The 26,172-nt window shown below is 44.6% G+C and overlaps 1 protein-coding gene across 4 annotated transcripts in view; it reads left to right on the top strand.

The window, feature by feature from the left end:
• The window catches only part of exoc6 (exocyst complex component 6), a 55,070-nt gene extending 29,713 nt beyond the window's left edge, over positions 1-25,357 (top strand). For 2 of the 4 annotated variants that reach the window (XM_061225487.1, XM_061225506.1), the window contains exons 12-23: positions 590-661; positions 2,254-2,351; positions 3,101-3,206; positions 3,653-3,762; positions 6,650-6,761; positions 7,387-7,521; positions 7,909-8,088; positions 9,974-10,003; positions 13,737-13,878; positions 17,485-17,558; positions 23,086-23,198; positions 23,706-25,357. In XM_061225487.1, coding sequence (XP_061081471.1) covers positions 590-661; positions 2,254-2,351; positions 3,101-3,206; positions 3,653-3,762; positions 6,650-6,761; positions 7,387-7,521; positions 7,909-8,088; positions 9,974-10,003; positions 13,737-13,878; positions 17,485-17,558; positions 23,086-23,198; positions 23,706-23,838 — 1,305 coding nt within the window. In that variant the 3' untranslated portion in view covers positions 23,839-25,357. The remainder of the gene's footprint in view (positions 1-589; positions 662-2,253; positions 2,352-3,100; positions 3,207-3,652; positions 3,763-6,649; positions 6,762-7,386; positions 7,522-7,908; positions 8,089-9,973; positions 10,004-13,736; positions 13,879-17,484; positions 17,559-23,085; positions 23,199-23,705) is intronic. The other 2 variants (XM_061225498.1, XM_061225514.1) reach the window with 1 other exon arrangement.
• Positions 25,358-26,172: the final 815 nt, after the last annotated feature.

Here is a 26,172-nt window from a genome sequence, read left to right as displayed (position 1 = left end):
GAATTGTACCTTATCTGACCTGTTGGGTTGTTTGTTCTATGACCGTGATGTGCTCTGGTTTGTACGTAGGTTTGGATAAAAGCATCTGCGAAATGAAATGAAATGTAATGTAGAGGGAGGAGGTAATGGTTTTTTGCTCCTGCAGCTCCCGCTGGCTGTTTTAGGAGTGGCCGTGTTTACTAAACACCGTCTCCTCCTGGGAGCACCCAGTCCTTGGAGGTGTTGACGGGAGTTGTGTTTGTGTAAAGGGTGCTGGGGGGGAGTCTGTGCAGGATTTGATCCCCGTGTGGAGACCCTCTATGAGCACCTCTAAGTCCATCTCTCAACACGTCCAGGGCTGGGTCACCCCTCCCCACCTCCCCCCTTAACCTCCCATCCAGACCCCGGGATGGCATTTGAATGCAGATGTGTTTTTTTTTTTTTTCATTTAAAAATGCCATATTGTTTAACTAAGTTGTATTTTTGAAGTCCGTTTACTTAAAATTGATTGTGTGAGCAGCAGCATTAATGTCACCTAATTGCTTTAGTAAAGGTCCCTTCTTTATGAAATGTTTGTCTAAGTTCTTTCTCCTGTTTGTTGTTTTGCCAGTCCTACTGCAATGATCCAGACCTGGTCTTGGAGCTGAAGAACTTAATTGTCATATTTGCAGACACTCTGCAGGTGGGTGCAGTCATTTCTATGTTTCGTTACTCAATGGCCGTGGTTCTCAACCCTGATCCTGGAGATCTACCATCCTGTAGGTTTTCATTCCAGCACAAAGCACAATTGAGCTGCTAATTAGTTGGATCTGGTGTTCCAAATTAGGATTGAAATGAAAACCTATAGGAAGATAGATCTTCAGACACGGTGTTGGGCAGCCCTGCTCCATGATGTTTACAGCCCAGAATTCTCACACCCCTGTTCCTGTATGGCTGATATTTTTGATGCGTCTGATGTTTGAAACTCCACCTTCTTTGTCCCTGATCTCAGCCACTGTTCTCCTGTAGAGGGGGAGGGGGAGCTGGATAGGCCAAACATTATCACAACAGAATCACTGCCATATCAGAAACCATAATCATTTTAATCTCTGAAATTGCAATTCTGAATACAGCTGCTAGCTGCGATTAAACAGGGGCCAAACACAAGCCCAGGCCTCGGAGATCTTCGACATGCCGCAGCATCTCAGCTCGAGAAACCCGCTCAAGTTGCCAAACCGTACGAGCACGGTTTTAAAGAGAGCCGACCGTCCACCCTCCTTTGTATTTTTCACTTCACTGTCGTCTATCTGGCTTTGGTAGTTGGTAATGGATAAGTGATGAGCACATGTCGGTCGGCCATTTTGAAGAAGGATTTGAGGAGAAAATACTCACATCATTCTAATTTGGAAAGTGTGGTCCTCAAAATGCCTTCAGCTTTAGTAGCACACAGTGGCCATGACAATGTTCCTATTATACCAAGTTAAACTCCTGCTTTCAGCTCGTCCACATACATCTCCATTCCACATACTTTGCCTCTGGTTTGTACAGTGTTGCCCTAGAAAAAAAACATATACATTAAGGCTGTACGACGATATTGTACCCATTTCATTTATATTTCTTGCATTATAAACACTGTTGTGCCATCTTGATAAATCTGATAGGCGCATCGAGGCAGCTCACCTTTGTGTGTACGCGTGTTTAGGACTTCATTCGGCCCTGGGTACTTTTGAACTCGTGGTGCTTGGCTGCCTCATTTTGACATAACCTCTCGAAGCCGGACAGTGCCAAAGGACACGCACAAACACAAAACGCGCACAATGACGGCGTCAGAAACGGTGACACAATGGTCTCTCCGTCCTCCCGCCTGGGGGTTTGTACAGTCTTAATTAAAGTGAATCCCTGGCGCCTACGCCGGGGCTTTGGCACGGACGCTTCTGAAAGCGCCGCTGTTCTTTCTCAGCGCTCTTGGGACACAGCAGGGTTTATCTTCACTTCTCTTCAGGAGTCTGGGGGCTTCAGGAGCAGAGCCCCCTGACCTGTGCTGCTCACTCACTGTAGATCAGGGTTACAGCCTTCTGACGCCATGGTCCTATTTCTGTCATCACTGTACACAGAATTTATTGTTATTGTTGTGATTATTGTCATCTTTGGTGGATTTAGAAAATTGACGTTCACAGAGATTTAAATGGCAGTTTTCTAAAACTATATTCTGTGCTTGTATAGGTGCTCTGATACTTCATGATCTGTACTTCTTGAATATAATTTTTAAAATTCATTTTGTGCTGTTTTCTGCAGGGCTATGGGTTTCCAGTGAACAGACTCTTTGACCTCCTGTTTGAGATAAGGGACCAGTACAATGAAACTCTCCTGAAGAAATGGGCCCTCGTGTTCAGGTTTGTGTGGGGTTTTCTTTCCATAAATGACAGAAGAATAGACATCCCTGGGCCTGTCACAGTTCCTGCTCCCCCCACAGGGACAGACATCCGCCAGACCGGCTCATAACGACTCTGGGCAACCGGAACAGACCCAGACGGCCCCATTTAGAGTTTTTATATTGGCAAAAGACACCAGCAGAGTTTTATGTTAATAAGGTTATGTGGGGCCCCCCCAAAGAAACCCCAGCCACTTTTATTGATGTGGAGGCTAGTGGTGCGGAACCATCCGCAGAGATCATAATTGACAAGCCGACTGCCCCCCCCCCCCCCCCTTCACTTCCTACAGGGGCCTCTCTTATTATCGGGCCCTGCATCCGTGTGACTCATTATACTCTTTACCACGTCCTGGGCTGGATGTGGGGCCCTGAAGTCACGTAGCCCACCCCCCGCCCCACTGTCTCCAGCGTGGGGCACTCAGCCCAACACAACAGAGACAGCAGCCCTTAACGAGGGCCGGCGCAGCCCTGCTGAACTCACCGTGCCCTCTCGGCGCTGGCCTTTGTTTTTGCGCCTTTTCCCCCCCCAAATTACAACCTTTGACGGCGGCGTACCGCCTCTGTTTTGACTCTCCGCTGTTAAAATTGCCGGCCTACTGTTTGCGTCCTCCTTCCCAAGGGCAGCTGTTGATGTCTTTCAGCGCAAGGTAATCGGGGCAGTTAGCTGAGGTGCACCGCCGTTGCGTAACGTGCAGAAATGTGTTTGTGCAGGGAAATATTCGAGCAGGACAACTACAGCCCCATCCCGGTGGAGAACGAGGAAGAGTACAAATCTGTCATCAGTAGATTTCCATTCCACGATGCAGAGATTGAAAAGGTTTGTAGAATGGCCAGCAAGGCCAGAACCTTTGGCCCTTGCTCTAATTGCATATTGCTTAACCAGTGTTGATGGCCACTTCCTCTGTGTGGAACCAAGAGCCTGCTGACAGTTAAAGGACCGTATCTGGTTTTGGAATGAGTTGTGTTTTGATTGCATATTTAGCTTATTTTTGCAGCAGCCGCAATAAGCCATACTAAATTGCCTACAAGTTTACAGGTGGTAAAATGTTTTCACATTGTAGCATTGAGAAGGGCTGAATCTTATATATTTAGATTCGGTTAATAATTTAAAGAGAATAATTGAAAAAATGTGTAGGAAAATGGGACAAAAATTAAGAAAAAGGATTAGTAAATTATGCGTTTGATGTACATTTTTGGATTTGCTTCACAGTTATGTCATTGTAAAGTGTTTTTTTTTGTTCTTGTTTTTTTTGCTTTCATCAGCAACAATTTCCAAAGAAACTTCCAATGTCCCAGTCAGTGCCTCAAATCTACATTCAGGTGAAGGAGTTTATTTACGCCAGCCTTAAATTCTCCGAGTCTCTTCATCGCAGGTAATAAAAAGCTGCACACTATTTTTGTATCACATGCCAAAATGTGTCTGTATGCATTAGTAATTTGTGTCCTTCAGTAAAGGTGCGGTTATGTGTGCTCGAAGTTCTCCAGAATTCTGAGGCGCATACGTGCTCCAGTTTTTGAGAATATATTCAGAGTACAGAATGTATTTCACAACTCTTTAAAAAAAAAAAAAAAAAAAAAAGAAGATGTTTCTGAAATGCATCTTCCTGGCAATCTTGAACACCTCAAACAGAAGTAACATGTGAGCACAGAACTTTGAAACCAGGAGCATTTGTAAGGTCATTCCAGCATGCTTATTCTTGTTACAAGTAAGATCCCTATAACATTAGATCATGGAATATGCCATTCTTGTCTCCCAGAAAAGAGAGGTTTGTTTGTTTTGACTGTGAATATTGGGTTATATCTATATCTTATTTTCAGGCATATTGCGCAGTGACAATTTTGGACAGGAGACAAACCTACAAAACTCCTTTGCAGATAAATCTTACAATGCAGGGATTTAGGAATAGCTACACATAGAACCATCGTCCTAAATCTTGATCCAAGCTTTTTGGAAGTTTTGGAATTGCTGCACAAGTCACTGAGGTTTACATTTGGTCTACTCATGTGGAGACATACCCCGGCCCAGTGGTTTTGCCTTGAACATAGTCATGTCCTGCCTGCTGCAGCAACCCACCTGAGGTTCAGACACACAGGAAAGCCTGTGTGCTAACTCACCCCAGCCCTGCTGTGGGAAGAACCATGAAGACCCCTGCCCTAGCCTCTCCTCTGGACCCAGAGCCTGTGTGCTAACCCCTGCCCTAGCCTCTCCTCTGGACCCAGAGCCTGTGTGCTAACTCACCCTCTGCCCTGACCTCTCCTCTGGACCCCGGGCCTGTGCGCTAACCCCTGCCCTAGCCTCTCCTCTGGACCCAGAGCCTGTGCGCTAACTCACCCCCTGCCCTGACCTCTCCTCTGGACCCCGGGCCTGTGCGCTAACCCCTGCCCTAGCCTCTCCTCTGGACCCAGAGGCTGTGCGCTAACTCACCCCCTGCCCTGGCCTCTCCTCTGGACCCCGGGCCTGTGCGCTAACCCCTGCCCTAGCCTCTCCTCTGGACCCAGAGGCTGTGCGCTAACTCACCCCCTGCCCTGGCCTCTCCTCTGGACCCCGGGGCCTGTGCACTAACGGGCTGGGCCTGCGTTTGTTTTCCCCACTGTTTCTATCCCTTCTGCCAATATTTGTTCTCTTTAAGCTCTGTGGCTTTTCGCTGCGGCGTTGTGAGGGGTCTGTGTTGTGCTTGTTATTGGCACCCCAAATCCTTTTCCCAGGAGAGGCAGGTTCCCATGCGTCCGTCAGGCTTTGCAGTTCCCGACTCCGCGCCACGCAGCCGGCCCAGTCGGCCGGCCCGTTTGTGTGTGCGGACCTCTGCGGTTCCAGAGATAGGATCTGCGTCAACAAGGGGGGGCGCATCTCTCGCTCCACGCCATGCCGCTGCCCGCTAGATATTCCCACGAGCGCCCAGCAGGCCGCTAGACCCGGCCACTGCTGCTGCTGATGTCCAGCAGAGCTGGGCTTGCCATGGGGAACCCTTGCTGCTCGTCCTGCCCCCGGCCCCTTGCCATTCATGATAAGGGAATTGTCCTCTGGGGCCGTAAGCTGTGTCCCGGTTACCTCCATTTTGTTTTTCTAAACTTGAGGTGAAACATTCAGGTATCAAGCATACCTGGTGATGTCACGGCCTGGTTAAATCTTCAACGTCAACGCCGTGGCTCCGAGCCCCAGGCCCGCAGTTAATTAATGCAAATGACTCTTGAGTCACATGTTGCTAATTGCTTCTTTGTAAAGTTAAACAGTCGGTAATGACCACTGTTCAGAACGTTTACTTTACCTACCCCATCCCCTCCCAGAAATCAGCAAACCCTCCTACACAACTCTTATCTGCAAAGTCAACCAAAACCTCAGCTTTGAGCAAATATGGCCAGCTCTGTGTTCTGCCTGATTGCAGTCATAATGAGTGTAGAGGAGGTATCTGTATCATTACCTTTTGTGGTCCTGTTTCAATTTCAATCAGGAATCATGGATTGCATTAATAAATTGTCACTTTTAAGAGGCGAGATTATTTGCTTTTTTGGATGGTATTCTGCCGCTGTGTTTTGAACCCGTGGCTGTTTTTGGCAGAATCTGCACAGTAGATGATGTCATTAGGTGTTATTCCTCAAATGTTTTCTTGCTTGTTACAAACCTTCTGTGATGTGAGAGTTTACCTTCACAAAGGTCCAAAAAAGGTATCTCCAAGGGAAATTGTCTTGCGAAATTATGAGCAATTAGAAGAATATGTGTTCTGCTGATGAGAAAGTAATTGTTGGGCTCGGTGATTCTTTGGGTGCACTGTCTAAGTGTGATATTGGGTTTCTCTGGGTCTCTCCATTGTTGTTGGCCTTATTTCAATTGGGGATTTAGATTATTTGCTTTGCTGACTTGCAGTACTTTGGTGTCTACGTATATAGCCATAGCACTCAAACCTATTGTTCACAGATTTAGGATTAGACTGTTTGTTGGAAAATAAACATTTCAGTAGATTTGTATGAATATCTCTTACATCCACAACATAGTACGTTATTCTTGTTGTCATTAAAGGCTACCAAGAGAAATTCATTCAGGTGTCGTTTGGCGTCTATGAATCTGTTTTCCGTGCAATTGGAGACTAAACACTCCCCCCAGGGCTGATTATTTTCATATTGAAAAGCTCTGCTCAGGCTCCAGTTACGCACATACGCATGCTGTATGACAGTGATAAGTGACTTTTCCGAGAGCAGTGCTGGATGGAAAATGTGCCTCTGAAGGGGGGAGTCTGATCGTTTATGGTGTCGTCTGAATTTCAGCTCGACGGAGATTGATGACATGCTGCGGAAATCTACCAACCTCCTGCTGACCAGAACGCTGAGCGGCTGCCTGCAGAATCTGATCAAAAAGCCCCATATAGGACTCACAGAGGTACAGTGTCAGACAGAGCCCCCTGTGGCAAAGAGAGGAACTGCCGATCACATCACTACCCTTTTTTTGTTTTATTCTGCCCCCCCCCCTTTTTTTAAATATGGTATGGCATGTTGGGGTGTGTATACTTATCTAGGCTTTATATAATAAGTATATAATGTACTTTACATATTAATTAATGTATGTGATGTGTAGTATAAGTATCTGGTATATAATTCATAGATTTGTTTTGGTTTAAAATATCACCCTTGTGGTATATGTACGTATATTTGTCATGATGGTAGATGCGATGTGTTAAAACATATAAACAATATTTGTTATTATTTATTTATGATGCATGCATATACTTAATGTGTTCATGATGTATAAATTGTGTTGTGTGTAGACCACTGTAATGCCTTGCTTGGGGGAAAAAAACAACCAATTGTGAAAGAGCTTGCTGTTCCAGAAACCTAGTTAGACTACCAACCTCAAACTGAACTGTCCCCAAAAGATAAATATATGTAAATACCCTTTTGTAGTTAAGCTCTGAAAGGAATTTGGGTTGTTGCACCATGTCTGTCATAAATCAGGTGGAAGGGTGAGACAAAGTGTGAACATTGATGTTTTCTGCCTTGTTTTGCAGCTAGTTCAGATCATTATAAACACCACCCATCTGGAGCAAGCATGTAAATATTTGGAAGACTTCATAACAAATATTACCAACGTTTCCCCGGAAACCGTTCACACTACACGACTTTATGGCCTCTCCACATTTAAGGTATGAAAATTGGTGATGTAACGCACTGCTCTGGATTTTCCTGCCTGTGATTCTATGAGGGTTCGCAGTTGCTTCCTGGTTTGTAATGGTCGTGCAGTATAAGGTGCACTCCGAAGCACCATAAACTGTATTTGACCGTGCCATCAGACTATTCATTGTTCAGTTGTCAGTTTGTATTGTGTCATTTCATCAGTTTCTTGTTCTGCATGTAATTTTTGGTGTAGGGGTAGTGGATGTTTATCAGCAGATGTTTATTGTATTGGGTCGAAACATTAGTCATATAGTTGAAAAAAAAAAGTACATTTTCTAATCAGTCAAAGTGAGGTTGAGGCTGTGAACGGAGTGGTAAGGGATATCCTGACCGAGGCGGGTATCTGTCACGTTCAGGACGCCCGACATGCCGCGGAGGGGGAGATCTACACCAAATTAAACCAGAAGATCGACGAGTTCATCCAGCTGGCCGACTACGAGTGGGGAATGTCGGAGTCTGACGGCCGGGCCAGCGGGTACCTGATGGATCTCATCAACTTCCTGCGCAGCACCTTCCAGGTCTTCACCCACCTGCCGGTGAGTCCAGCGCCCCTCTCCGCCAAGCCCTGTGCCCTGTGGTCCCACATGGTGGCGTACCTGTGTTTTCACTCTTCACCCTGTCGGTTATATATATATGTGCCTTCCCCCCGGCCTTTTGCCCTACTGTGTGTGTGTGTGTGTGTGTGTGTGTCTGTCTCTCTCTCTCTGTGTGGGGTGTCCTAATGTTGCATGGAGGAAGTTCAGGAGCACCAATCCTCAGGATTTTATTGGGTTTTTTTTTTTATTGAGTCCAGCCATGTTGGTGGCATTTAATGCTGGTGCCGGAGGTTGCACAAGACACCGGTATGGAGGTTTCCCCTGGTTGTGTACATGATGCTTAGAATCACATTCAGAGATGCAGTGCCTTCAGATAGTATTCAACCGCCTTGGAGCATTTGCAGCTCTTCACCTTCTCCGCTGTCACTGGATTAGCGTTACACATTGAGATTTTGGGATTCTCTGAGTAACTTTGCTCCAACTTTGCCAAATTATACTAGAGGGCAATTTTAAGGTCATGCCACTGATTTTCAAAGGAATTTAAGTCTAGCCTTTGGCTGGGCCATTCCAGAGCCACCGACCTTCTTGCTTTTAGGCAGTTCTTTCGTCATTTTTTCCATGCGATTTGGGTCCATGTCCGGTTGGAACATGAATCTTCGCCCAAAAAGGAAAAATCTCTTGTGGACACGTTTTCCTCAAGGCTTTGCCTGTTTTTGGCTCCATCCACCTTGCCCTTGAAGGCAACAAGCTTCCCCATTCCTCCTGCTGAAAAGAAGCCCCACTGCCACCACCATACTTCATGGTAAGGATGGTGTTACTTGGGCTGTGTTTGGATTGCTTTCAGGCCAATGAGCTCAACTTCATTCTCATGAGACCGCAAAATCTTCTTCCAAAAGAACTCCAGGTCTGTGACATGGCTTCTGACAAACTTTCTCAGAAGTCGCTTCCCTGAAATGGCCAACCCTGAAATGTTGACCATATTGTTGATCTCTGGACAGATTCTTCCATTTCAACCAATGAGCCTTACAACTACCTAAATGTATTTTCATTTGACTCTGCATCACAGCAAATGAGAAATAATCAATTTTGGGTGAATACTGTCTGAAGGTACTGTCCCTGGAGGGCCTGGTTAAACATATAGAGTGAAATGGGACGTGTGCAGTCAGTGAGTGATTTCCAACAGCACAAAAACTATTTTGAAAGAACAAAACATTGAGCCAAGGGCATGTCCACACTTGTGGGGTTAATCAAGTGAAAAGCAACTGCCCTTGTTCAGACAATAAATTTTACATTTTGATAATCATTGAAATTAAGAAAAAGGGAATTTGCCGAGTCATGAGTAAAAGTGATCCAATGGAATGTTCTGTGCAAACCCACAGTATTGGCATATTTTATTTAGAGCAATAAAAATGCTAATAATTTTGGGTGTTACCGTGAAATGTTCATTTATTGTCGTCTCTTTCAACTCTGGAGACACGTGTACACATGATTTTATTAGAAACCTCCATATTGATGGCCTCACACCACACTACTTGTCCTGACACATTGAATTCCCCATATAAATCTGGAAACAAAAATATAATATTGACAGTGAGCTGTGTTACATTTACGAGCACACACCTCCGCAGAATGTTTACTTGAAGAGCATTGCTTGCTTCCCTTAGTTTACCTGTGCTTTCTTGGACCTTTACTTTATGTCCATGTATTTTTCAGTTGTGAAGCTGTTTACGAATGCCTTAAATTCAGTTCTTGCGTGATGAGTTCTATTTAATTTAATACTACTTCTGCCAAAAACATGCTTGCTTCTAAACTTTCTTTCTGTCCATTTATTATTGCCATACTTTCTTTCCCTGTCCATATTTTTGATTTTTTGGGTTCTGCTCAGAATAACAACAATGATCATGCTGCGATGTCGGTAAGTAAGCTCCCTGCCCGGGGAGGGAACCGCATGCTCATGTCAGTGCTGTGGACTCGCCTCCAGGCTTGTTGCTTCTTCCACGTTTTAATTGAAAAGTCCCAGCGGCTGGAGGAGAAACATTTAAACTGCACCATGGCCTTGTTTCTCTGTGTAATGGCTTGAGAAGGTTGGATGTTGTGAAATGCCTCACAGTGTGTATTTGGCACATTCCGGTGTGTCCACTCGTTGGAAGGGGGTGAGGACGGTGTAGCAGAATTTGAGGAACGTGTTATTGAACATTTAACATCACTAGTCCCGTATTCGGTGTAAAGTGCAAAAGCTCAGTGTAATTTTGCCCTAAAGAAAAAGGAAAAACATTTCAACTGCGCCATGGCCACCATTCTCTTTGTAATGGCTTGATTGGAATGGTTGGATGTCTGGATGTGTATTTGGCACATTGAAGCCTGTGCGTGCACTTACTGGAGGGGGTAAGGACGGTGTAGCAGAATATGAGGAACGTGTTATTGAACATTATGACATAGTAAGGCGTGTCGTAGTGGAGAGGGGGCATGGATAAGACCATTGTGACAGTGGGGAGAGAGGTAGGGTTTCTAGGGCGTGTCCCTCTGCCCCGGGGCTAAGGGAGGGCGTTCCTGTTGTTCATTGTCAGTGTGATTGGCAGGCACAGTGTGAAATCCCAGCTGGCAGCGGGGTGGCGGTGGGTACAGGAGTACTGTTTTTCCACCAGCGGACTTGAGGAGGTGTCTGTCAGATCGGCTGGGTGGGCCGGGCGGAACGGAACAGGGATACGCGGCTGACCCCGGCGAACGGCCCCCCTCGCTGGCTCCTGATTGGCGTGGCGAGACAGAGAGGATGTAGGGAACTGCCACAGGGGAGGCGAGGGCACTGCGTTTCTCAGGCTTTTGGCCTCCACCAAGTGAGGCTCTTAAGTGAACCAATGCCTGTGTAATTAGCAGGGAGGGGTTTCATTTCCTATACAGTACACTTTTTCTTTGTTGAATGCGGTCCATTAATCATGTTGACTGATGTTCCGCTGAACGATGAAGGCTCCTTGTCTGTCAGCTTGTGTCAGTTCGGACAGCCGCATAGATTTTTCTTCCATTTAAAAAAAATGAACTGGAAAAAGAGAGTTCAGTGAACGGGTGTCCCTCTGGGAGTTCGCTTAGAAGTTAAATACATTTTAGTTGCTTTAAAAAGCCTTTCACAGCCTATGAAAGTGTTTAATTATGAGAGTTAGACCATTTGTATACTTACACACGACTTATATTGTGATAGTAGGCTGTGATGTCAGTTACACCTGTCTGCTTGTGGCTTTGGAGTCTGCAGTGACTTGCTAGATTTGTTAGCAGAGCCGCATTCGTATATATGATAAAGGCTGTCAGTTGGTTCAAAGGGTAGTGAGTTTCCTGTAGTTTTTACTCTTCAAATTTAAAAGTTTTTTCCCCTCTCTCTTTCAAATGTACATTTCCTTGAGGAGCTCAGGGTTGAACATACGTTGTTGAACATTCCCTTTCTCTTTACCTCCTGAACTGAGCCCAGGAACGCGTGCAATGGCGCAATTATTTCGGTCACCTTGAATTAGCGTTGGAGCGTTTGCCTTGATGCCCCAGGTAGAGTCCTGACTGCCAGGATGTGCACAGACCTCCATTTCAGGGTCACTCTGAAAAGAGAGGGGAGGCACTTTTCACAACGGGCCTGTAGACTGCTGCATGGGCGGAACGAGTATGTCTCTGTGAAATCACTGCATCTTCAGTTCAGCAAGCGAAATCGCTTTTACCGTAGGAAGTTCTGCAGCCACCCCTGTGGCATCCTCCACCTCCATTCCTCCAGAGAGAGGTCCCCCTCTCCTCAGTGCATGCTCATACTCACTCCAGTCCCTGGGAACGGGACCCAGAAGGTTCGTCTGGCATCTCGTGATTCTGCACAATGGGAGGTTTTCCTGCTACGGCTGTAGAGGGGAGAAGGGACTAGCAGGTCATTTCGTTAAAATAAAAAGCCCTTTTCCATAAAATACTCCTGATCCGTCACACATTGCAGTGAAGTAAGACTGAGCCCAATAGCCCTTTTCTTTAATCTACTCACTCGATGGCTTTCAGCATGCCGATTCTGCAGTGTTTCTTGTGTTTCTACTTTTCATGAGATCACCTGCTTTTGTCTTATTTTCGGGGGTTTGCACCACACCTGTCGTCCCAAGGCCTTCAGTTTGACTTGCTCACCATTTAGTGTGGGTAGAGGGCCAGCTCCCAGTGTTCCTCTGCAGTGTAGAGCTCTTACAGGCCTGACAGCACTGAATCACACTGGCGGTGTGGACTCCAGCACCTGCACTTATTATCAGCCTCAGAAGAATTATTCTCCCCAGGGGTATTCATTGTTAATTTAACCGGGCATGAAGTGAACTGCTTTAGAACCCCACTAATGCGTGGTCATTTTAAATATCTGAAATGGAAATATTTATTATAGTACTGCAGTGGCATTTGATTTGATAACTTCTATGGCGAATTTTCACATGACTTTAAGCAACACTTTTCTGTTTCAAACCGCCATTACTGAATTTCAACCAGTTAAAGGGAAATTGTCGAATAATGAAGTTGGTTGCTGGCAGTCAAGAAATTACCAGGGTTGTAAAAAGTACTGTATAATTTTATTTTATTACAAAAAAAATTGGTATTTGGTCTGCCTCATGAAACCTCGTGAAATTACAAATACGCCCAAATGAATATGGTGGTTGATGAATTCCTATGACCTTATACGGTTTGGACAAAGTGGACAGCTGGTGTCTAATGCACGTATCATCTGTGTTCCTCGCTCTTCATCAGCATGTGTAGACATAGCGGTTAGTGCATGTCTGTGTTCCCCTCTCTCCTGCGGACAGTCACACAACCCTGTTCATTTCCAGCCAGTACCTTCCGAGCTGTCAGCTTGGTGTCTGCCTGCTCATGTTGTCATATTGGTGTGCAAGTTGGATGTACTATATTATATATTATGTATTTGGATTAATATAATTATGTATATACACTCCATGATCACTTTATTAGGTAGACCTGTACACCAGCTTGTTAATGCAAATATTTAATCAACCGAGCATGTGGCAGCAACTAAACGCATAAAAGCATGCATGGTCATGGTCAAGAACGGTTTTTCAGACCTATTGTCAGAATGGGGAAGAAATGTGATCTAAGTGACTTTGACCATGGAATGATTGTTGGTGCCAGACAGGGTGATTTGAGTGTCTCAGAAACTCAAGCTGATCTTCTAGGATTTTCACACTCAACAGAGTTTGCAGAGAATGGGGTGAAAAACAAAACACATCCAGTGAGCAGCAGTTCTGTGGGCAAGAACACCTTGTTAATGAGAGGGCACAGAAGAAGGGCCAGACCGTTTGAATCTGAGAGGAAGGTCACTGCAACGCAAGTAACCACACATTACAACAGTGGTATGCAGAGGAGCATCTCTGAACACACAACGTGCCAAACCTCTAGGTGGATAGGCTACAGCAGCAAAAGACTTGAGTCAAAAAAAAAAAAGTAATAAATCCCTAATAAAGTGCTCACTGAGTGTATATCCAAATACATATCATAATATTTTATAAAATGATACATTTTTCTAAAAGAATGGAATAGCCTGCAGCACAGGTACAGCACAGTAGTGGGAGCCCTTGCCTGTGCACTGACCTGGACTGAGCGGTGTGGGGTTTTTACAGGCTCTGTCCTGTCTGTGTGTCTCCCTGCAGGGCAAAGTGGCCCAGACGGCCTGCATGTCCGCCTGCAAGCACCTGTCCACCTCGCTGATGCAGATGCTCCTGGACAGCGAGCTGAAGCAGATAAGCATGGGCGCCATCCAGCAGTTCAACCTGGACGTCATACAGTGTGAATGTAAGTGGCCCGGTTAAGCCTCACAGTGTCAAATGTGGGGGGGGGGGGCTGAGGGTCAGGCCTGGCTAATTAGGGCTGTCAGAAGTGTGCCTCTGCTGTAGAATGCTCAGCCAAGGAGCAACAGGGCAGCTGGAAACCACACTGTAAAGTCAATCCCTTGTCCTCTGTGACGAGGCGCTAGAAACCTGCCTCAAAGTGTGTAGTTCCTGTATAGGAGAGCATGTTCAAAAGGGAGTCGCGTATAATCCAGTTACATTATCTAGGGAGATGATTGAGAGTTTAATATGTCTTATATTATGTTACAGTTATTTCGCTGGTGCTTTTATCCAAAGCAACTTGATTAGACTAGGCAGGGGACAATCCCCCCCCTGGAGCAATGTGGGGTTAAGGGCCTTGCTCAAGGGCCCAGCAGCTGCATGAATCGTGGCTATGAACCACCAACTTTCCGGGTCCCAGTCACGCACCTTAGCCACTAGGCTGCAGGCATATTATATACAGTACATGCACTCACACAGATGACTGTGTGTGTGTTTGCAACACCAATGGTTGTAAATTCCTATGCTGTCTTACAAAAAATGCACTGTCTATGTAGTTCACCTAAACTGTGACAAGGAAATGAATCACTCTAGTAGAGCACATTGTGGTTTATCAGCTTAGGATCACATCAAACTGAGGAAACGGCCAACAGACCCTACTTACTCACTAAAACACAGTCACGTACATAAGATCTGCTGTTTGCTGGCTTCCACCAGACAACGTAATTACACATTTTGACTTGGGACAGTGGATTGATTCTGATCTAAGGGATGACTACAGTTTCTTTCCAGTTAGTCCTGACTTTAAATGGTTTCCGTGATGTCAGTTAACCTAAGCCTTCCCCAGACACAACATTGACTTGCCTGTGGGATATGAATAAACAGCGTTTTGGCACGCACTTCTTCTGCACACATACTGCCCATGACGCATAGACATCAGCTCGTCGTCTTTGTGCCAATACAGGGTGCAGCAGTCGGTAGAGGTTTCCCTAGCCCTGGCCTAAAACAGATATTACCATCCTTCCAGTTACAGTAGACCAATAAAGCACTTTTCAAAGCTTTTTGGCATTACGTGTGTTTAAATGGATAGTGTTTGAGCCCGGGGCTGTATGGGTTCTGTGATCCAGTATGCGTAAGAGCTGCCGGCGGGAGGCTGGCGGTGCGCCGGCTGAGGGGAGCGCGTCAGAAACCTCCCGGCCCCAGACGCACTGCCACAGGAGGCCTCAGCCCTGTCACTCACGCCCTGGACTCCGCCCCGCCTGGCCTGTGATTTATGGCCACCTCCCGCCACACCTCGGGATTAACGGCGTGTGTCGGGGGGGGGGGTGGATTCCTACTGTACATGAAAGATGGGCACAGGGCACTTTACCGGGGCCGTGAGGTTGGACGAGTTCCCCGCCTGCCTTCAAAGCAGCACCTTCAAAGTGAGCCACAGTAGAGCATTGCCTGGTCTATATGTCCGCCATCTGTAAAATTATATACACACAAAATGACAACACGTGGATTATACATTTGGCACAGTAATGACTCCTAATGAGCTTTTGTCACTGCTGGTACCAACTCTGATATACTGTATAAACTATGTTTGAGAAAAAAAAGTATTGGAAAATAAATTGTAAAGACATGAAAGATTTATATTCAATCAATATATTAATCAACTGTACATCACTCTGGATAAGAGCGTCTGCCAAATGCCAGTAATGTAATGTAATGTAATATTCCATGACCGCACCTTGATACATTATGTCTGAGATCTTTAATGACTTTGCAGTACATCGTATTAAGTATTTGTCATTGATTATGGTTCACCTATGATCAGCTCACAGGGGTGGCTGACAAGATGGTCTCACTCTATGTTGCTTGCACTCACACTCACACACACACACACACACACACACACACACACACACACACACGCAGTCCCTAACGTATCGTTCAGCAGCAGTAATGACCGGGGCTCTGCTCTGAACAGGATGTTGACACTTAAGTGAAACCAATGGGCCGTGGTTTAGAAAACAAATTTGCATCCCATATGTGAGGCATTTAAAGATTCTCAGGAGGAAAAACAAAAGGAGCTGCTTCCTCCTCTCTGGCAGTGGTTGTTTTCGCACCATTGAGAGGAGGGTTCAGCTTGGCTGCACTGGGGCCGTCGGTGGGGGGGGTCCGTGGGTCAGATCCCGGTACCTGGCTGTCCCAGGAGGGGCCTCCAGGCAGGTGTCGCAGGGTAAACTAGAGTTCAGCCCTCGCGCTGCTGTCCTGGGACCGCTGGAGGAGAAGTTCCCCGTCTATCCCGGTGAGAAAGCCGCAAGAGTAGCCTTAAAATCTGAAATTTTAATCTGCAAACTGCTCGACTGTTGAATCTCTTTGACAGCACTTTTCCGTCAGAATAATCAAGTCATGTTTTTGGAATGTGCTGTGGAGCTAAGAAGGAAATGACATTTCTTATGAATTTCAGAGTATAATGCAAGAGGGGAGAATTGAGCAAGAATTGGAACACTTCCTGCTGAACCAATTCTCTCTCAAACCCATATAGACTACTGCTGCTATTCCACAAATTATTGGAACTAAAGTTCATGCTAGTTCATGATTTAGTATACAATTTAGTCTATTTACTATACAACACTGTCCTTCCAGTCCTTCATCGTATAACTATAGAGTTTCTTAGCAAGGCATTCGACTAACTGCAGTGTAGAATCGCATGAAAACATTATTTCCAGAACATTGTAAACAGTGTTTGTGATGTCCTTCAGTTCCCCCTGAGATTCCCCTGAACTCTACACCTGTACAATAAGTGTTACCTGTGAAGAATGGCATCTCGCTCACACGTTTTTCAGTGTTTATGTCCAAAGGTATGTTAAACGTGCATGTTTCAAACGCGCATATTTGGGAGCAGAATTCCAACGTGGAAAAGCTGTTAAAAGACAAGAACAGACATTCCACAGGAGCGATGGAGGAAGCCCCCCTGCTCCCCCTCCAAAACCTCCCCACCCCACACCAGCCCTGCCCGCCCCTGTTCTGCCCTACAGTCCATCTCTGTTCACTCTAGCTGGATGTACAGTTTTCAATGAACAGCTACTGCAACCAAAATGAATGAGTGATGAAAATGAATGTGCACTGAAACAGGTCATCAGTTTGCAATGTATCGTCCCACAATAAACGGGCAACTTGCGAAATGGCCGGGTCTTAACAGTCTCGCCTCAGTTCAGGACCTTTGCACAAATATTGTCACAAAAGATTTATATTTACCCCGGCAAGCAATTACGACAAAAAACATTACAACAAAAACTGTGGTACAAGCAAGTGGAGAAGAGTGAGTAACTGCTTTCTGATGAGCCCCAAAGGGATCACAGTGCACATGTAATCAGGCTGATGTGCCACAGCTTGTGCTGAGGGGCTGTGACTGCACAGAGGTGTTCCAGGCTTGTGCTGACAGTGTGTGTGTGTGTGTGTGTGTGTGTGTGTGTGTGTGTGTGTGTGTGTGTGTGTGTGTGTGTGTGTGTGTGTGTGTGTGTGTGTGTGTGTGTGTGTGTGTGTGTGTGTGTGTGTGTGTGTGTGTGTTCTCTACCTGCAGTGTTTGCCAGCTCCGAGCCTGTGCCAGGATTCCAGGGAGACACACTGCAGCTGGCATTCATTGACCTCAGACAAGTAAGACCCTCACCTCTCCCAAAATACAAAGAGCGGGGGGGGGGCTCCACAATGCAGAGCACGGGGGGTGACGGACCTCTGGGCTCCTCGGGGCTTTGTCACTGTGGGGTGGGGGGTGGGGTTAATGGATTATGGGCTGGTGATCCCTGTGGAGGAGGAAAGTAATCTGCGATAGCGGGGTGCATTCTGCCATTGTTGGCTCTCCTTACCTCTGCCGTCTCTCCCCTCTCTCCCCTCTCTGCAGAGAGGCAGGTTTGACCTTTTAATCGCTGCCTCAGGTGGTTGTTTTTGCAGGTAGAGGCTATGGATGGGAGGCTCCGCGATCGCATGCCAAGCGCATACCTCGGAGTCCTCTAATTGCTGACACTTGAACCAATAAACATGTGGGGTTCTTCTCATTCCATTGTGCGGGGTGGAGGGACCTTCCCATAGCTCAGTGTTCCTGAAAACAGGCAGCTTTCATTAGTCACCCGATGAGAATGCCCATTATACAAAATGACATTTTCATTCTGATTCAGTTTCCCTGTGGAAGAGCAAAGTTTGAAAGCAAAAAAAAAAAAAGTCGATTTTATGGATGTATTTAAGTGTATGTTGCACTTTATAGCCAGAAATCAAGTTTTTATTAGGTTTTTGTTCTCCAAAGACAGCATTTTGATCCAAGTTGATGATGTCACATCTACTATACATAAATAACAGTCATAGAGTCATGAAGAGTAAACAAATAACATTTGCTATCAACAGTGTTAATTTGTGAGCGCTATATAGCTTCACATCTCATGCTCTGTGTCTGGCGCCAAGAGTCATGTGTACTTGGAGTAATGCGTTTACGCTCATTTCCAACACCTAGAAGAAATGTTGCTCACCAACCCAGTTCATTAAGAGTTTAAACCTAGGCTATCGTGTGCTGCAGGCATTCCCCGTCAGGTGCAGTCATATTGTGTTCGTTAATGCGTGTAATTGGAGACACCTGATGAAATTGTATATTTGTAGCAGTGTGTGACATTAATGTCACGAATGCTTGGCTCGCAAACTTCATAAGATAACCCAGACCGCTTTCATCTGCTTCCGCCCTGGTGTGGAACACCTGTCTGGATAAATACTCTTCTGACATTGAGGCACTGGAGTCGCAGTTCCAGGCTCAGCTTAAAGGCCAAACTAGATATGCCGTCACATTCCATTGTTTTCAGTCATCTTTTATTTATGCATATTTAACTGTTATTATCATTATTCAACATGTTGTTTTGCTGAATAATTGGTCAGGGTTGAGACCTGGTTCATGGATATGATCTGAATGTATAATACCAGTGTTTTGACCGTCTGATTCGAAGCGTGGGTTAAAAAGCTTTAAACAAATTAGACTGCTTGGTGTGTCACAGTAAATTATGTAGGCTATATATGTATGCATACTTCAGGACTAAATCTTCAGGTTCGATTGAACTTGTGGTCAGAAATCCTCTGAAATAAGAGGAGCCGAACACACTAAATCGGAGGGTGATCAAATGCTGGTCTTGTTTCCAACAAGTTTCAGGAGAACATCAAGAGGATTTTTCCCTACAGATCCACTCATTTGCGGTTTATAGAGGAGTGAATGATACATCTCTTTCTAATCTACTTAGAGAGGGCCTTCGTCATGGAGCGCACTTGCAGGGGTTGTGGTGCCATGCCGCCCGCCAAAATCCTGTCTCCTGCCCGGGACGTGGGTGCCTGTCAGAGATAAGGGCCCAGCGGTCCTCACCCCAGCACTGCCCCGGGGGGCCAGGCCCGCTCCGGTCACCCCGCGCGCTGCTTTAGCTGATGACAGGTCCGCGCTCAAACAAGGGAAAGCCTGTAGAATCAAAGCAGGCACCCAGGGGACCCGGGGCCCGATGAGAGACCGCGGCTCACAGACGGATCAATGGAAGCCGGCCCCCGCCCCCACCTTCTTCTTTTTTTTAAAGGAGCTGACCCGGGATTGAAAGATCACGATCTCTGCCAATCACACGGCGGCTAATGGAAGCCAGTTTTCTCCACAATGGCTTGGCCTCTCCTGCCCTCCCCGCATTTACCTGCTGTCAAGCCGCTATCGGTGGGGTCTATCCCAACGCAGTCTTATCTCTGGATAACGATTCTGCCCACCGCGAGTATATCTCCTTCTGGTTGCCCATCTGACCCCGTTTTGTTTGATAACCTTCAGACTTTGTGTCAATATTTTGAAGTTACCTTGCTTTGGTTTTGAGGTTGCCCTTTTCATATATTTGACAGCTTAAGACAGGTTGTCGTTCTTGATTCCTGCTACTTCACAAATGGAATGCTGTCTGGTAAAGCAGTTATAGAATGTCTGGGTGTACCTTTCATTCAGATCTTGACTTTTCAGTCCCTCTAGGTGAGTGTTTTTGGAATAAGCCCAACTTTCTCTTCTCTTTGCCTGCGTCTCTTCAGTCAGCACTGCGATGATGTTGACTGAGAAAGGGAGACTCCTCCACTACAAAGGGTGTAGAGTAACCTACACTGTGTCCCAGCAGCCTGGACTCCACAGGTCAACAGGGGTTACTGAAAACCCGCTGAATGATTTTTGTTCGCTTTCCACAGATGGTGTTCTGAAAAAAACTTCTTATATTTACTCTCATCTTCAACTTCTACCGATATGCAAAAATTCTGTTTGAGTATACGTTGGTGTAAATATTTTGCGATATACATAAATGTTAAATTGTCTGTTAAAGGTTCAATAAAAGGCGGTGTTAAAATTTGAACATTAGATGAAGGGAATAAATTTACTAGCATAGACCAACATACGCAATTGTTTACAGAACGTCCCAAATGTGATGGGAATTTTAAGCATGGGACACTAACATTTCTTGTGCAAGGGCCTCTGCTCAGATCAAAGCAAAGGTTGAAGACAAGGCATGTCATCATCACCCATCTAAGCTATATGACCAAATTATTTTCTCTTAAGCACAAGCCCTTGTTTTATCTCAAGACTATTTTGGTAAGGTTCAGGTGGTGTCTTAACTTCTACCACAATTCAGCACTGACTTTTTAAACCTTGGTTTCTGTCTAAATTATTTATAGTCAGTCTTTCTGCTAAATGAATTGGTCAAAAGGACTGTGGTCTCCTACTTAACCCAGTTGAGAATGCATTTACAAGCCCAAAGTTTCTGATTCTGTGTCCTTTGGCTTTTTACAAATGATTTGATTTGCAGTATATCTGTTTCCCCATCATTGTCAAAAGCCGGGCTGCTTAACCCTGTTCCAGGAGATCAACAGTCCTGTAGGGTTTCACTCCAGCCAAGCAAACTGCCCCTCATTCAACAGTCTTGTTGAGATGCCAATTAGTAGAATCAGGTGTGCCAAATTGGTGTTGAAATGAAAACCTACAGGATGGTAGATCTCCAGGAACTCGGCTGCCCAGGTCAGCCGGGTCCAGCCCTGGTCAGAAGTCTGTAAATGCAATGCCTCCTTCAAAGTACCCTCCCCAGCCAAGTCAGTACTGATGACAGGCACCTAGCAGATGCACAACTTCCATTTAAAAGCTACAGGGTGTTACACAGGTGGTTCGTGTTACATGGGACAGGCACACGCTGTAATAAACACCACAAACATTCCTGTAGCCCTGCGCATAATTAACATGCTTAAGTGTCTTCTTGTCAGACATTTTACATTTACCTGAACAAGGTAGGCCTGACACCACAGCCGGTAGCCAGCAAGAGACAGCCTTGACAGTGTGAGGGTGAGCAGAAGGCCTGGGGAATAAGGAGCAGTGTTCTGACTCACTGCTGGGCTGGGCTGGGCACGGATAGGCCTCGTTGGCTTCTGTAAGACGAGTACAGTTTTTCAGGCAGGTATGCTGCCCTGTGGGAGAATGCAATTTAGAGAGGATTAGTCTCAGCCCAAATAACCCCCGGCGAAGCCGGTAGGTGTTTACCTGCTGAATATTCTGGAGGAATCCATTCAGTGTGTTGAGCTTAATCCCGCTGTGAAGCAGGGCCCACAGTGGACCGGCACTGTGAGGGCAGTTGTTGAACTCCCATTCAGTTGGAGATGGCATTGGTCGCTTGAAGTCAGAGCATTTCTACATTGGCCTAGACTTCAACAAAGCATAGTAATGTAGTCAGGTGGTAGTCTGGAATTGAAGACACAAGTGTGTTATTTCTGCGCCTTCCATGTTTGTTGGGTGATTTTTCACGGAGCTGCATTCCATTGTCGTTACTAGTGCTTTCTACACTGCTAGTGCGTAGTTGAAACTTCTCCCTCATCTGCACAATTAGCCTGAGGTTTCTGTCCTGTCGATTGCCAATTTCTACCTTCACAGGCTAGGAATCTATTAGTGCCCTTTGCTGATCCACCAACCTGCCCCCCTGATATTTTACACTATTCTGGCATGAAAACAAAATCTCAGCAACCATAAACAAATGACCAGGGACTGATGCTCATCTTGGTTAAACATGTTGGATCCATGTCATTTCATGGTCCTGCACCATTATCCACTGCCATGTGTCCATAGTGTAAGATGGACATGACGGCCAATACACAACCTTGCGTCTGGAGAGCTTCAGCCATTACCTCCCCCTCTCTCCCTCCATATTAATAATGGCTGAGATAAGATGGTGGAGCTTCACTCTGCAGGGTCTGCTGATAAAGAGCTGTCCCATCAGGAGCGAGTAACAGGTGGGACATGGACGTTAGCTGGAAAACCCGCCCTTTCTAAGACCCATGAACCCCTGTTTTTTATCGGTTTGCAACAACAGGACGACAGGAATTGGACGTGCTTATCGCTACAGCGTACGCACAACAGTCCTTTGCAAACGGCAAAGTGGAAATGTAAAAGGCGCACAGGGCCAGAGGGGGTCGGGGGAGGGGCGTTGTGCGAAGCGCCTCTCGGCACAGTAGTGTGACTTCTGGCTGCTGTTGGGTTTGGGCTAATCTCCCGCCTGGGTTACCCAGGGGTCAGGTGGGGATTTTGTCTTCACTCTTCACTGGATCAGCTCCTATGTGTTTTAATAATGACCCCCTCACCTCTGTTAATTACGCCTGCTGACTCTGAGAAAACAAGAATTTGTCTGTTCAAACAGACTAAAGAGGCATGAGTGCCCCTGACAGGTTTACGAAACTGCCTATATTAAATTTGGGGGTGCGGAGAAAGATGGTTATACACCATTACCCTGAAAGGGAACCAGATGAGCAAGAGCTAAGGGCTTAATATATTTAGAAATGTATTGTACTTGTTCTTGAAAGTTTGAATTCAATTCAATTGCATGTCATTTAATTCAGACAAACAATATAAAGGGGTTTTTTAATGAATAACCCCTTCATAGCTGAAGTGAATTGTTGCTTTGAAGAGAAGGAAAACAATCACTGGCCTGTTAAAATTGGATATTTTGAGTTGTAAAAAAAATATATACACAAGCAAAGACTTGGTTTGCTTATACATTAAAGAAAATGAACTAATCTTTTTCGTGTTTATATCCTCAGTAAATGTTTTACCCTGACTTTACAATGTAAGCAATTAGCAAGCTGACCGAAATCCCTTTTTCCCCCTCACGTGCCAAAGCTCCTGGATTTGTTCATGGTGTGGGACTGGTCCACCTATCTGGCAGACTATGGACAACCCACGTCTAAGTACCTGCGGGTCAATCCATCCACTGCACTGGCACTTCTGGAGAAGTGAGTGTCCCTGTAACATCACCCCGTTTAACACCAGCAAAAGCTATATATCCTACCAGACTGTTATGGTGTACTAATTTGCCAATCCTCCGCCCCTCTTTTGTCTGTTTACACATGCCTTGCAGAGTCTATAGGGGGTATGTATTGATTTGAATCTAAGTTGGTGTAGAATGTGTGTATAGCTAAACTGCATCAGGTCATTGTGCTGTCCTCTGTGGTTGGTTTCACGTTCATCACTCACCAAGGGAACAGCGGTAAACATCAGCTTGCTCCATACACATTTGCCAACAGTTGGTGAGAAAACAGGAAGTTGTTTGTAGATGACACTATACTTTCTGTAATACAGTTAGATTACTTTTAAGAGGAATTAACTTTTGAAACCTGAAGAGAGGTTTGTTTTGTTGCGTGCAGTGTCTCCAACACCACATTTTAGTCAGAACGATGAGGTGTGCGTAGCTCTTCGGCAGAATTGCCAGCTTGCTCATGCATCATTTTCCTCTCCCACAGAATGAAGGACACCAGTAAAAAGAACAACATTTTCTCCCAGTTCAGAAAAAATGACCGTGACAAGCAGAAGCTGATCGAAACGGTCGTGAAGCAACTAAGAAGTTTAGTGAACGGAATGTCACAGCACTCCTAGTCTCAGCCACATCGCCAACATCTGCATCTCCTCATCTCCAGCATTTCAGCAATGTTGCTTTCCATTTATACAAGACTGGATATATCATTGTAAATAAGAAAAATGAAGAACGGTTTACCATGTACCGAAAAACAAATAAGCAGTAAATTTTTTTATGTATTTTTAATGGCTGAGAAATACAGTATGTTTTGTAAATTGTGAATGTGCAATGATTGTATCACCACAGAAAAGGGTGTATCAGTGCGAATGTATTACTATGAAGACTGAGGCTGGACTATGAAGTCCCAAAATGAGACTGATGTTCAAAGAGATACTCCATAATGCAATATAAGGTGGAGTTTTAACTGTAAATACTTTTGGGTGTATTTAACAGTATAGTGTATCACGCTTCTTGCTAAATCTGGTTTGAGTCCAATAACTTTTATTTACTGTACAAACAACCTTGCATGATTCTGTTAAAGTTATTTTAAAAGGGGTTTAGGCCAGGAGTTAATTTATACTTTGAATTGCACACAAACTTTCTCTTCACAAAGAAAAGTGTGTATTTTTAAGAAGTGGAATTTGTGACTGAAGTGATTTATGGAACAATTACTTGCATCCAGAACACTACTCAGATTTTTTTTCCTCAGGGTGAAATGTCAGCTTTTGGTTAAGATGCTTTAGAATTCCATGCTAAGATGTTCCTAAAAAGCAATAATTGGACAATTTGCAGCCTCTTGTAAGCATAACTGCTTACAGGATGAAGACTTGGTAAACATTTCATAATTGGATTAAGGGTTATGGTCTGTACTACTTTAATAGGCGTTTTGCACTGAATATTATTTAAGTTTGGCATTGTTTTCTTCAATAGATAATGTAATTGAGCATTACATTGTACATAAAGCACATTTTGAAAAAGAAAACGCAGTGCAACAGAAATCATGTTTCTGTTGCTACAAATAAAGGAGGGGGTGCTCATAACTGTCTCCTGAATCTTAAAAGTGTAAGTTGCCTTTTAAATGCATTTCAGTTTTATTGCTATTCATATATTGTAGGGAAAATATTTCATTTTTTTCTTTCATAAATTAAACATTTAACATTCCAATGTGAAATGGTTAGTTTTCCAGTAATGTTGCTGAAGATTTCAACTGACAGTTGTTTATGTGGCACTTGGCATTATCCCTATGTTATGGCATTCAAATTTTGTTTTCATTTTAAAATTTAAATTTATATGTTTGTCTATGTGCTACAATTAAGTGAATTCTCTCTCAATCTACTGTGATTAAGTAATGTGATTGAGGTGATATGAACACTCATGACTCAAAGTATAAATTCCATTCATCATTTCAATGTGCAAGCTTATGGAAGAGTAAATGAAATATTGTTGAACACAACGAAACTGTATGAATATTGCTCTCTTTTTAGAATTGGCAATAAATATACAGATCATATTTGCATTATATGGATGTGACATTTTATTTATATGTAAGAAAATTTCAATGTACATAATTGAAATAAATATTGATATTGCTTATGCACAGCCTTTTATGCATCCTGTGGCAAGATGCTTAATGCACTGATCAATTCGAATTCTGTTGTATTTTCTATTTTTAATGTTTGTTTATCGAATTATAATGCTGCAATATTCCCAACATTAAGGCTGCACTTCTACATTTTCTGCCCTAAGAGGTTAAAACTTTACTTTAATTTTCTTTTTAAAATAGGCTCATAGCAAAGGTGCTTTTCCTGATCATACAGGTGACAGCAGTTAAGAGCTATAGCAACAACAAGTGTAGGTTGCGGAAATGAAACCGCATTACGTTTCATTGACAAATATGAACCATGCCGTTTTTGGCACACCGAATAGTATTGCAATTAAGAGGTTACTGGACCATGAGGAACCCACGTCTCGAGTCTGCCTGGGGGCATAAAGGAACTCCATAGAGGAGCCATCCCATTCTGGCATCAAAACAAACTTCAGCAGGTGTGCTGTATGTTACCCGAACGGAAAACCATGCACCACACCTGGAAGTGCTGGACCAACTACAATTCTGAGGGACTTTCAAGAAGACCCATCTGCATACACAAACAGATCATTTAAAATCATTTAATCATGTGCTTAAATGTATGTAGCTATGCGTGTGCATGTTTGAAGACAACGATTAATGCATATCAAACCTGGAAGTATTGCTACATAAAACTGGAGTGAATGTAAAAGCTAATGTAGGAACGAGATTATTAATATGACAAATGGTAAAAAAATAAATAAAAAGTTTCGTTCTATTGTATTGCAGTTCAGGTACGTTAGTTGTTTTGCATAAATCCATATTATAGCCTACTGGGAATCCGTTTTAC

This window comes from Conger conger, chromosome 2 (genome assembly GCF_963514075.1).
Source record: "Conger conger chromosome 2, fConCon1.1, whole genome shotgun sequence".
Taxonomy (NCBI): Eukaryota; Metazoa; Chordata; class Actinopteri; order Anguilliformes; family Congridae; genus Conger; species Conger conger.
This window is presented reverse-complemented; position numbering and strand designations above follow the sequence as displayed.